We start from the raw sequence: 13229 nt of genomic DNA, 5'->3' as shown, positions 1-13229 counted from the left end.
TACACACTTGAACCCAGTGGGCTGCTGGAGAGGACATGTGGTCAAGGAGATGCAATCAGGACAGACCCCCAGTGGCGTAGCGTGGGGGGTGCAGGGGGGGCCGGCCGCACCGGGCGCAACATCTGGGGTTAGGGCAAATCCATGGGTTAGGGGGCGCAAATCCACGGGTTAGGGGGCGCAAATCCACGGGTTAGGGGGCGCAAATTACTTGCCTTGCCCCGGGTGCTGACAACCCACGCTACGCCACTGCAGACCCCTCCCCTAGATCTTGCCTGCTGCTGTACACAGATTTAAGGTGCCAGTTGGCCATTATGTTATATATCTGAGTTACTAACATTGGCTGTACAGAGAAACCCGGTGGGGCAAAGCTGAGACAGATTAACCCCACTCCCAGCTTCATCCAGCCAGGTCTGTGTAATAAAAGCCAGGTCAGCATGTGCATCTAGGATAGCTGTCATCTGACAGCTTGTCATTGAGAAGCAGCATTTTCAACCGGGGGGGGGGGCTGTTGCCAAAACTAACCAGGCTATTTGAACAGGGGGAATCTATGGGGGCAACCAGCACCCTGTTGTGGTGCCCCCTCCATCTGCCTCGACAACTCTGACTGATGGGTGCTCCTTGGATAAAAAGGCTATTGAGCAGAAATGGCAAAGAGAACCACGGTTTGGGGGGCAGACGGTGCCTTCATCCTCCCACAAAAGCAGGCTTCGATCTTATGCACCCTCACCTGGGAGCAAGTGCCACTGAGTGGCTGGTGAAAGCTAGCCAGATGGGCGGGGTATAAATAATAAATTATTATTATTATTATTATTATTAAACTCTACTGGAACTGGCTCCAGGCTGGCAGGCACGGATGGGATTGTGGCGAGATGGCCAGCCCCTTTTGTCTGAGCTGCTGCCCTCCAAGTGCTGCGACTGGGGCTTAAAGGCGACCCTCCCTCCCTCTCAGGGGGGCGGTTTCAAAGACCAGCACCACCTCAGAACCTCCTGGCCCCTCTGTGGCAGCCCCCGCTCCCCGCAGAAGGCCCCGCGAGGTACCCCCACCCACCCCCAACGTCCACGCACGGGGCCGCCGCACCCCGTCCCGCCGCCTGAGGCTGTGAAGGACCCGCGGCGCCGGCTCCTCCGCCTGCGGCCTCCTCAGAAACACCCCCAGATAGGCCGCGCTTTCGCTACCTCAAACACCACTTCGTCGTCGAACTCCGGTGTCATCCTTCTCCGCCATCCGTGCTTCTGCCCTCCAGGCACGACGGGAAACCGAGTCCGCCGAGCTCGGGCGGTATATAATCTCCCCGTATGGCCCAACCGCGGGCGTAAGAAAACTACGACTCCCAGCAGCCACCGCGAAGGACAGAGGGGGCGGGGTTGAGAAAGGCAGGCCAGGTAGCGCTCCGCTGATTGGAAGCTTATCTTGGAACAGATATTTTTTTTGGTTCTGCTTTTTAAGCCTGCACTGGCGGCTCTCGGCCTCTAGGGGTCTTTCGTGTTGTAGCTGTGGCAGAAGCCTATACGGAGAGTTGGTCGCTGTCGGGGCTGGTTTCGGTGCGAGTCGCTCTCGCTTCTCCTCGACGGGGATGTTCCGCGGGAGTCGGGGGAACGAGCCGCATTTTTCGGCAGCCGCCGAGACTGAGCAGAGGCCTGTTTTCCTCTCAGCAGACTCCAGAGGAGCTGCTATGTCTTAAGAAAAGGACGCCGGGTTAAGGGGCAGGCAGGCAGCAGCGGCAGAGAGGCGCGTGGGAAGGAGGCACCATGAGTTCAGCCGGTGAGTTTCTCGACGGGATGAGCGGAGGAAAGTTGCGGAGAAGTTTCTCTTCATCCGGCGAAGCCAGCTGCGACCGGTCAAGGTGCAGGAAAGACAAGGGGGGAAACACACCCACCCAGCAGACACATCGGGGCTACTCAGCCAGACGCGGCTGGATGCAGACAATGCCAGGAAACTCCCTTTGCCCCCTCTCGCCTCCACTCATTCTCTGCTTCCATTTAAAGGCTTGGTTGGGGGTTGTCTTCTGGGAAACTTCCTCTAGGCTGGAAGTCGAGCTGTCCTTGTTCACAGCCCCCACCCCACCCCGCTGTCCCGTTGTCTTTTGTGTCATGTCCCTTCCCCCCTTAGTTGGAGTGGGAGAAGAGCACTTACTGGGAAGTTTCTATAGCTCAACTTGAGGGCCCCCCCCGGTTTCTCCCAAGCCCCTCATCAGTTTTTGGCGCGCGCCCCCCCCTTCACGCAACAACGGAGTCCCTTCGGAGAGCTTTCCATTCCGAAATACTCGTCTTGAGGTCTGTACCCTGAGAGAAGTGCATGATCTGGTGCTCTTATTTTTTGAGATTGTAACTGCTTTTCCGGTAGTGTCCTGTGAAGTCCGTCTTTGTTTTCTCGTGATTCTAACTACGGGGAGGAAATTAAAAAGCACCAGTTTCCTGCTTGGTATGGTCGGACTCTATCCTCCTTATTTTGTGCCTGCAGATACTCAAGGAAATGATTCATCTTCATTTTCCCCCCCTCTCTCTCTCCCACCCATCCTTCTTTTTTGGGTGGGTGTCTTTGTTAAAACCACGAGGTGGTACCCAAAAGAGAAAGAGATTCAGCAAAAAACTTAATCCCCCCCCAAAGGACACTTACTAGTTTAATGGGGAAAGGAGGTGTCATCTTCTTTTTAATGCTTGTACTTTTCTACACCTAGAAACTCTGCTAGGTGTAGTTGGCCATTGTGTGAGGTACACAGACAGGTCAGGTGACTTTTATTGTGTTGAATGAACATATGGCAAGCTTTCAAGTTAAATAGAACTCATAATAACCCGTAACTTGTTGAGTGCATTTCTGATACTCTGTGTCGTCTTGTGGTTTTAAATTGATTCAGTTACTAACATTGTGGAGAAGCAATCTGTATGGCTTCAGGCCTAGAGCTCCCACTTTATAAACAAATAGTCCTAGGAAGAAAGTCTTTTAGTAAACTTTCTTTCAGTTTTTGCTGTGGTGAACAAAAAAGTTGACCCTAGCTACCCCATCATGATTCAGAAAACAAAGGCATATTTTATTTTATGCCATGACCCCAATTAAGGAAAACAAAGTCAGCTTTGTTTAAAATTATAAAACTGTGGGGAGCTCATGTTTGAATGGTTTGCAGGCATTGGTACTGTGTTTTAAAATGGTTTAATTCGTTTGTGTGCATGCATCTGTGGAAACAGGCAATTGGAATTTTTGTGTTGGTGCATGAGAATGCTTCTTAACCATAACAGAACCCTATGAATATCTGCTCAGAATTAAATTCCATTGTATTTCATGGGACTTGCAGAGCAATTCTTACTAGGCAGATATACCAGTATATTTCCTGTGCAAATTAAGCTGCTCAGAATTAAATTCCATTGTATTTAATGGGACTTGCAGAGCAATTCTTACTCTTACCTAGGTGGGGGGGGGCAGAGAGGGGCAGCTACCCCCCCAATCAATAACAAATGCATAACTATCTGAGGTTCTGCCCCCCCCCAACAGAAAGGTCTGCCCCTCCCCCAAAATCCTGGCTACACCCATGGCTGCATCCTAACTCTCTGGTCTGGGTGGGGTCAGGAAGCAGTGTAAACCTTCACTGTGTGCCCTTGTATTCATTCCTTTTGGGGTGAGTATACTAACAGCCTTCCAGTAGCACCTTAGAGACCAGCTAAGTTTGTTATTGGTATGAGCTTTCGTGTGCATGCACACTTCTATTTTGTTTCGACCAAGGCAGACCAACACGACTACCTACCTGTAACTATACTAACATCTGCAGTTTTGGTGGTGTAAGCTACCTGTGGATGGAGCTGGTAAATATGCAGTGTATCTGTTTCTCCCTTACTCCACCCATTCCCTACTCTTGACACACCCCTTTTTCTTAGTGTAACTTGGGCTGTCTTAACTTGCACCGGCAGTAAGCAGGCCTTTCCTCAGTTGGAGTAGATAACTCCTAGATAAATAATTTACTTAAGATTCACCACATCCTAACCGCTCCCAGTAGGAGTGGGGGTAGGATTGCACCTGGGTTTTGGAGAGTTTGAATTAACTCTCAGTTAATTGTGTATAGAATTGCAGCCTTCAAGTGTAATCATATATAGGCTTACTTGGAAATAAATCTAATTGACCTCAATAGAGCTTGTGTCTGAGAAGCCATGTGTGCGCAGGAAACATTCTCATCCTGATAACTTCATTGATAACCTTGTTTAGTCAAGTTTTGTGTGGCACTTGGCAAAATTACCAGTAATTTGTATCCTTATCATAAATATGTTTGCTTGGAAGTAAGCTGTAGCTAAATAGGGTGTGTATGGTTTCTGTGTGACATAGCCAAGCAATGGAGCCTGAGGTCAGCTGTTCAGATCTAGGCACTCTTTGTTCTCACTTTATAGGAATCATTGTAAATGTGTAAAATTAATCCATAATATATTTGTTCATCTTTAATATGTCAAAAGGCTCTGTTTCTGCTATAGCAGACAGCTACCTCTCCACAATAGCATGGTTACTATAGCCTTCATGGCTGCTCCTACACCAGCTTCCCCCAGACTGGTGCCTCCAGATGTTGTTGAACTCCCAACTCCCATGAGCCCCAACGAGCATGGCCAATGGTGACCATGGTCATTATTGGGGATAATGGAAACTACAGTCCATAATTTCTGAAAGGCTTGGGGAAGAGTGTCCTACACCAACCTGGGAGCATTTGTATCTTCTGCCCAGGTGCTAGAGTGTTTGTGGTGTGTATTAAGTTCACCCAACCTACAAAGGCAACGGATAAACTCCAGGAATGACATGGAAACAACTGCAGAGCTTGCAGCAGCCATGATACTCTGGATGACATGGAAAGTGACCAAAGTGTACGGGTGTTTGGTTTGTGAATCTTTCTTCAGATCCAGTGCTGAATTTTCATTGACCTATAATGGCTTGCTACTAGGTCTCTACAGCAGTGGAGCACACATGAACACATGACTAGGTATTCTTATCTGTTGCCCTTTTCGTGACACACAGTTTTATTATCTGGGTGAAGTCTGGACTTTGTAGACTGTCATTGGGGTTTTCTAACACACAGCAAAATTCTTGTGTTTCGGGGTAGAGTAAGCTGTAGGAAAGTAGAATTCTAAGCTTAAGTCTTTGTTTGGAGAATTGTCCTCTTGTGTAAAAATCAATCTTAAATACACATGTTTTACTATAGCAGTCAATATTTATAAGAGCATTATTTTGTTTATGTGGCATTACCAGAATTATTAATGCTAATTCCACTGATACTTATTTCCTTTTCAAGAGTATACTCCCATCTTAATCAAGATCATACAAGTTTAGTCACATATGTTAATCATGGAAGGCATTAATTAGGCTTTTATTTGAACTGATCAGCATCAGTGCTTGGCATTCCCTAACCTTTTTTCACCTTTAAATGAGAAGTTATTGTATTTCTGGGTATTTTTTCAGGGAAGGGTGAGCGTTTGTGAAACAGAGGTACATTATCCATGTTTTTGTTTGCCCATTCTCTAGGTTAATAGCTGCTTTATGCCTTCATGAGCAGCATAAATAAGAACACTCTTCATTGAATGGAAAGCGGCAGATAAATCATCCTTATCAGCTCCTTTCATGGAAGTATCAAAAAACAGATATAAGGCATAATGGATACTTACGATGTTTCCTTAATGGGAAGGATTCCATTACTGATTGCGGTCTATGGTCAAATGTAGACATATTTCAGCTTGTCCCATGGTTGCTCCTCAGATGTCTGTGGAAGCATTTTGGAGTAATGCCTTAAACCCATTAAGTCTCTGCACTACCTAGCTGTCTTTGCAATTTTATTAATTGGCACATCATTGAGAGCAGAATTATTTTTATGTTTGCATTTTAATTATTTGGCAATATATTGTTTATGTTACCAAAGCTGTAATAGTGCACATGTAACTGACTTGGATAATTTTCTGCTGTTTAGCAGTTACTTTAGGACACCCACCATATTTTTTTGTTCATACTTTGCTAATTGCACTGTCTTCTCAATTAGATCTCATTCCAAGATCAAAATGGCTCATAATCTTGGAGGTGTATTCCTAGTGCTAAAATTAAGTTAATAATTAGAAAATGGTAGGGGGAAGGTGACTAATCAAGATAAAAAGGTTCCTGGAAGCAAATAGTATTTACTTTTAAGTATTAAATAATTAGACAGAGAGTTGAATCAATAAATGTTTCAGTATTTGAACCCTTAGGGTTATATCCAACATAGCACTCTGTGAATGTTCTGCAGCACAAGGATTTCTGCTTGTGCAATGGAATGTCACCCACCTCTCAGTGCATGCCCCAGAAATCTGTTCGGCAGATCCCTCCAACTCTCTGGAGCCAGATTTGGGGAGGACACAGGGTATGTATGCACAGGAGGCAGAGGGGGGCAAAAGTCCTGCTGCTCAAATGGAAATGCCTGCATTGATGGGACACATCCACAGGTGTTTGTTTTTGTAATTGTGATGCAGCCAAAGTTTGTACCTATCTGGTTCAGAACAAAAATTTGTTCTGCTTGCAAAGCTTGGATTTATAATGGATCTGGTGTTTTACATTTTAGAATGTAAAATGAGATTTAGCACATGTGCACATGTAAAATGAGATTTGGCACATGTGTTTTGAAAGTTCTTTCTAACCTGTGCTTGGTGGCAAGCAACTAGGCAAAAATGAGAACATTTTTAGAGGCCCTTTAAAATCAAGCAATACGACAAGAGGCATTCGTGGACATGTGCCATTGTTACCAGTTGGGAGGGAATTTCTGTGGAAACTGAGGTTTTCCCAATAGTTCTCCAATAAATATTGTAAATGCCAACAGGTTCCAAATTGAATTGAAGGGAGTTTCCTATTACCAGAAACAATTTGGGAATGAAGAACAACAGTGTTACCCAATTACAAAATTGCACTTAGTGAAGTGCATTGTGAAATAAGCAGCAAAATGTATTCCAATCCACATTTTGTGGTACTGTTACAAAGCTGGTAAAAACATCTCAATAACCTAGCACAGAAATGCTGGTGATATCTTAACCACAAAGAGATGGGAAAGGGCTCTCCATCCCTCACCTACATTAACTCCCCACCCCACCCCTTTCATCCCTCCTACACTCGTAACCATGGTGTGGCTGTTGCATCTGCACAGACGTATGTTAACCAAGGTTTGCAGGGCTAAACTGGGTTACAGCTAACTAGATGTAACATTGCACCATGAGCAACTGGCATAGCAAGAGAAGGAACATGTGAAGCCAGGGCCTGCTCCTTAAAATTAAAACGAATTGATCTGCAGTGTTATGTTTCCATTGATCTGTTGGAAATGTTTTTGAAACCTTCTAAGGCCTGTCTATTGAATCAGAGACAGAAGCTTTGGTGATGCTTGAGAGAAGGTTAAAAGGGTTCCACAGTGTAAAAAAGACAGCTAATCCTTGCATGTACATGTTAACTCTGTAGGTACCTAAGACTTTGATAATTCTGAGTTGCCAGTTTCTTTTCAGAGCAGTGTTAGGATGATGTGGACTATTGTTAGCTTTGGGTTTAGTTTAACAATGCATTTTCCAGGATTTGTGATGGTTGGTTTGGGGAGATGCTCAAACAAGGTTTTTTTCCTTGCAACTGGATTTGTTTGCATTTTGGGGGTGGCAAAGAGTAGCTTTAACAGTGGAGTAGTCTGAACGAGCCAGTGGAGTTTTCCTAGCAGCTAGACCACTCTGGTAAGTATGTCTGCTCTTGAATGAGAGAATTTCAATCTTGAAGAAGGTCATAAAATAGATCTCATAAGTAACATGCACATTATTGGCAAACACTCAGTAAGCTTTCATCTCCTGCATTTCCCCCACTTGATATGTCAAGAGTCCTAGAGTATGTAGTGGACGTGGTTACATAGAAGCTAAATTTGGCTACATGACTGAATATTTGTTTAGGTATACAGTGGTACCTCGGGTTAAGTACATAATTCATTCCGGAGGTCCGTACTTAACCTGAAACTGTTCTTAACCTGAAGCACCACTTTAGCTAATGGGGCCTCCTGCTGCTGCCGCGCCGCCAGAGCACAATTTCTGTTCTCATCCTGAAGCAAAGTTCTTAACCCAAGGTACTATTTCTGGGTTAGCGGAGTCTGTAACCTGAAGCGTATGTAACCCGAAGCGGATGTAATCCGAGGTACCACTGTATAGCCTTTAGTGAACTTTAAAATCAGGGTGTGAATTAATATAACCCCATTTATAAACTTGAGTTAGGATGGTTTAGGGCTGGAGAAGGTAGAATATTGAATGTTGGCAGGGCTTCCTCCCACTATGTCAGCTTTGCAGCAGAACCAGTTGAACATCTTAAAACCTCATTTTGTAACAGTGTGGCAGTGTAGCTACTGTCCCTGCATATCTGATTGCTGACATAGCAAGTCTAGAAATTGGGCTTTGTGCTTGCTCAATTAATTTGCCAGATTTAGTGATTTAGGGACTTGGGATGAGCACTATGACAAAAAAATGTTGGAAGGCTTGTTTGTTTCTTTGGTTGACAAAAATGTATCAGGATGAGGATGCACATTTCCCCCCGCCCCCCAAAGCATATTCAGCAAGTATCAGATTAATATGCATTTTTTGCTTTGAAATATATGCTCATGTGGCCTTATGTTCTGCGAGCATAAATGTTCAGGTGCAGGTCCATAAAAAGTGGTGATGTCATTTTAAAAGCTACAACGATCTCTGATCTTGTGTGTGTTTTCTTGAAATTAACTCCCACTAAACTCAAGGGACTTGCTCTCAAGTATGTGCACATAGGATTGCAGCCTTAGGCACATTTGCAAGTGACGCCTACTGAACTTAATGTCCTGTCTTCTATGTAAACATGCATAGGATTTGACTGTACATCTATTGTACCAAATTGAAGGGACCACCAAGTAAACATCTTTATGATCAGGCTGGAAGTTGGAGACTATGCCTTGGAAGAAATATAGTTCTGGTGATGCAGTTGCAAAACAAAGTCCTAATTTTGAGCTCTTAATCTGAATGCACTAAACTGCAGTTTTTATTCTGTTTTCGAAAACCAGGAACTCTTCATAGTACCACAGATGAGGGCAATACGCTACAAATAGGAAGTCAACTAGATGAACATTACTCTCTTTCAGTGTTTTTATTTGAAAGGCTAAAAAATTAGATTAGCAGGGTAAGGTGTCCTTTTGATCCTTTAAAAATTCCACTATTTATTCAGGTACAGCTGCACCATCCGGATTAAGGAAGTTGTTTGTTCATCTCTTCTGTATTCGTTTTAAAGCTATTCACGATTTTCCCGTTTTCCTTCATCATGGCATTAAGCAAGTTAAGGGTTTAAATTAATGTTTTCCTTTTGGACTTGGAATGCATTTATGTCAATTACCGCCACAGTTTTAGAAAATATATCTTCCCCAATCCCATGTTTTGAAAGATTGCTTCCTATCTTCCGGGATGTTGTGAGTCATTTCCTTTTGTGTTTATGTTGAACACTCGTGCACCTGAAAGGAGGGAAAAATCACAGGCACTGAGCAAACAGAATAGGGAGAAAAGGTTTGCAGTGTAAGACTGAGAAGGTGGAAATGCTGTATTCACTTTTACACGTTGCCTGGTGCTCTTTAGATTCAAAATGATAACCTTTATAATGAGGGAATTTTAAAAAAATATGAGTTTATGTAAGAAAAAAGTCAATGATGGGAGGGAAAGGAGACAGAATATCTGTTTGGCATTGCATAACAAAAGAAAAGACATATAGTTGGTCTGAGAAGTGCAGAGGTTCAGGGCATGGCAGAAGGCCATTGAGACAGGCATTCATGAAGTTCCTCTTTGTGTCCACGAAGAGCAGCTCTTATCCAGAAAACTTATGGACGATTCTGCATTTGTGAGGAGCGACTGGAAGAGAATTTGAGTATCCTGTTTAAAGGAGTCTGGAGCGCCTTGGTGAGCAGATGGGCTGTGCCTATTAAACCCAGCTGAGTATGATTCACGCTTGACATGTGTGGGAAATGCACCTCATGATATAAATAAAGGAAAAGGCAAGTTTCAACCTGAGTTAAATTGAATTGTCTGAGACGGGTTGTTGATTAACGTCTGAGGCTGCTGAAAAATTATGAAGGGGTTTTCTATGAAAAGGTGATGTTCTGTGATATCATAGATGACTATTCCATTTAATTGCTAGGAAACCAAGATGGGGAGATGCTTGGTTGCTGATAGCCACAAAGTGAACTTTTGTTTGAGGATAATCCTTAAGAAATTAATATCTGTCCAGAGTGCTACTTGAGACAACTTGAGGATGAAAGCTTTTGGTGTAGTGTTTTTTTTTTTTAGTCTTTGGATTGGAAAAAACATAGTTATTTTAGAATAGGTAGAAGAGATTGTAGGCATTGTTTTAAAAACCATAAATTAATAGATACATTATGATGAACCAATAGTACACTGATATATGGTGGCCACTGAAGTCCAACACTATACACACAAGTGGATTTTTATACTGAATCGAGAGGATGTTGTCTGTATGAGCACAATGTGTAATTATCTTAGTGAGAGGGCTTCGCTTTTATGTATAGCCATAAAGGAAAAGACACAGTTAGGATTTGAATCTGTAGTCTTTCTCAAACTAGTGAACTCATGTGCCATCACTTGGTTCGGGTTGAAGGAAGGAACTACAAGGCAACAAGTCCAGGAAGTTCCTGGGTGTAGAAGTTTCTGAGCTGAGCTTCCTCTTCTGCCCTGAGCATTGAGAAACATGTTCTTGCAAGCTACACACATCGTCATATTGTTCCTTGTCTGCTTCTGTTCCCACTCACCACCTCAAAGCTGTTCAGGAGCAGGGACAGAGGAAGGGGTGTGTGGTAGAGGTGGACCACCCAGGGTGTCTTCGCTGAAGAGGGGTGACATTTGGCAGGCCACCTGCCTGCAACTCCCAAGCCTACCCCGAGCCGTCGGGGGGAGGGGGAGATGCGCTGCTTTGCCCCTTCCCCCTTTGTTTTGACAGCTCAGGGGAGGCTTGGGAGTCACGGGCGGGTGGTGCAGCAAATGTCTGCCATCAGTGGCTCGCTCTGTCCCCAGTTGCAGGGCTTGTGCGCCGCTCCGTGCACCCGAGCGGCTATCCTGTGCCTGGGAGGGCAACCTCCGCACCCCGCACCCCTCGGGAGTGCACCCGTCCTGTGCAGCTCAGGCATATGCTCCTCCCCTGTTCAGGAGTGGGTTCTGAAAAGCTGTAGGATAATTGGAAAGTTGTCTGAAGAAGGACATAGGTTTATAGTGTCTTTTATATGAATTGTTTTCCAGACTGCCGTAGGCTGTGCAATTTATGTAGCTGTTTTATGACTGAAAAATAGTAGGTCTGGAAGATGAATGTTCTTTCAAGAGATGGATGAGGGATCACCATGTCTGCACTTGTTTGCCCCGTACATTACGGAAATCACCGAGCATGAAGTTGGCAAGTTAGCTGATGTTAAAAATACATTCTAAGTTCAGGGTGGTGGTTGGTGATTGGTGATAAGCTTAAAATTAACAGATGAGTTGTGGATGACTTTGACATGGAGCAGGTGAACAGAAATATTTTAGGGATGTAATTCCATGAACTGCAAAGGAGACATTCATCATAAAAAGTACTTCATCGTACAGGTCATAATGAATTTCTCGCATGCCAAAGGAGGAAACTTAGTAACTTCTACAATTAATAGAGAGAAGGTAACTGTTAAAATTTGTGGGATGAAACTGTGGGGGTTGGAGGACTCACAACCTCTTAGAAATGATTGAAAATATATTAAAGTGATTCTAAGTTGGCCTGAGTGTTGCAAGTGGAAGGTTACACACAAAGTCTTCCTCTTACAGGGGGTAAAGCTGTAGATTGTTTCCCCCCAAAAGGCATGTAAGAATAGTTTGTAATAAATAGCTGGATTAAATGGTATGGGACTTTTAGTTTATGCAGCGCCTACAGATAAGTTTATCACAGTGAATATGGAGACTGCAAATCCATTAATTAAAGATAAAATATATGGCAGGGTTAGTTGCTTAGATGTGGAAATAATTCAGATCCTTGAAGGTGGATCACATCCAACAAAATCGTCTTCGAAGCTCAGACTTAGAGGAAAACATCTACCTGACTATATTTTGAAGCAATATCATTGTTTTGATGGCATAAATTAAACTTTTAGTAAATCCAACCTTGTGTTTAGTACAAGGTGCACTTCATGACATTGCCTTTCATTGTCTGTGCTTGACCTTTTTATTAGACTCCTCAACAGAAATTACTCAGAACGTGAATTAGAAATGAGCTAAAATATTTTAATCTATTTGTATTTTTTCATCATCTGCTATAAATTAATATTTAATTAATGAAACAGCAGTGCTTGCAGTTGCTGCTGAGAAAATAAGTGGTTGAAGCTTTTTGCTTTTGCTTTGGAGACCACCTGCTTTAAGACATCCCTCTCTACTGTTAGAGTATTCAGGGCAGATTCCAATATTAAAAAAAAAATTACCACAAAACTTTCAAAAATATAATACCTTGCATGGAGAATTTTACATCCATCACATTGCACATGAAGTCCCATCACACACATGCTGAACACATGTGATGGGGTGGGTACATGACCACTGGATGTGGTTGTGCCGGGGAGTAAGGTCTCCTTGACCCATGGAGTATGGCTGGCCTGGGATCACTTGTGAAACTGTCACTGAATGAGATTTGAACCTGCTTATCCACAGTCCCAACTGGATGTTCTCGTCTGGTGAGCTACACACTATTCAAGTTGCACATGGTAATTTATGACTGCCTTGTAATTGGCTTGGTCGCCCAGAGCTAGCAAAAAATCTGTTAAGATGCCAGGTAGGAAAATTTAATTTGATTTATTGATTTTCATTAGATTATCTTGACCTTGTCTGGCTGCAGGCTCCTCACTTCCTTCTACATATGATGGCATACTCTCCAGAGGCAGAAAAGGAGGAACCAGATGTGTTGACTAATTATGGCGTCTGGATGTTCTGATAGTTTTTCTTTCTTTTAGGATACAGATGACTAATATACTTATGTGTAGGATAGCAGATACATGAAAAAGTTTATTGGCTAGTAGCTACAGTTTTGTGGAATTTTTGCAAAGTTTGCTTAAGCATTTTGGGGAGAAGTGAGTAGAAAGAGGTGCAGTCAAACTACAAAATGTGGTTGTAATGTGATATAAGATTTTTTTTAAAAAAAGGTTTTCTCAGCTTATATTTTATATCTAATACTTGGTATAAATTATCGTTGTTAGCATTGGTTGCCA

The 13229-nt window shown here is 43.4% G+C and overlaps 2 protein-coding genes across 5 annotated transcripts in view; one reads left to right on the top strand and one right to left on the bottom strand.

Annotated features, from left to right (window-relative positions):
* The window catches only part of VEZT (vezatin, adherens junctions transmembrane protein), a 34387-nt gene extending 33075 nt beyond the window's left edge, over nt 1-1312 (bottom strand). For all 4 annotated transcript variants that reach the window (XR_014538922.1, XR_014538923.1, XM_083573428.1 and 1 more), the window contains exon 1: nt 1177-1312. Coding sequence is in view for 2 of the 4 variants with exons in the window: in XM_083573428.1 (XP_083429554.1) it covers nt 1177-1212 (36 nt within the window). In the remaining 2 variants the exon portion in view is untranslated. The remainder of the gene's footprint in view (nt 1-1176) is intronic.
* Nucleotides 1313-1408: 96 nt separating this feature from the next.
* FGD6 (FYVE, RhoGEF and PH domain containing 6) overlaps nt 1409-13229 on the top strand; it is a 51209-nt gene continuing 39388 nt past the window's right edge. The window contains exon 1 of the mRNA XM_083573404.1: nt 1409-1762. Coding sequence (XP_083429530.1) covers nt 1750-1762 — 13 coding nt within the window. The 5' untranslated portion in view covers nt 1409-1749. The remainder of the gene's footprint in view (nt 1763-13229) is intronic.

The sequence above is a fragment of the Podarcis filfolensis genome (assembly GCF_964270895.1).
Source record: "Podarcis filfolensis genome assembly, chromosome: 10".
NCBI lineage: Eukaryota > Metazoa > Chordata > Lepidosauria > Squamata > Lacertidae > Podarcis > Podarcis filfolensis.
This window is presented reverse-complemented; position numbering and strand designations above follow the sequence as displayed.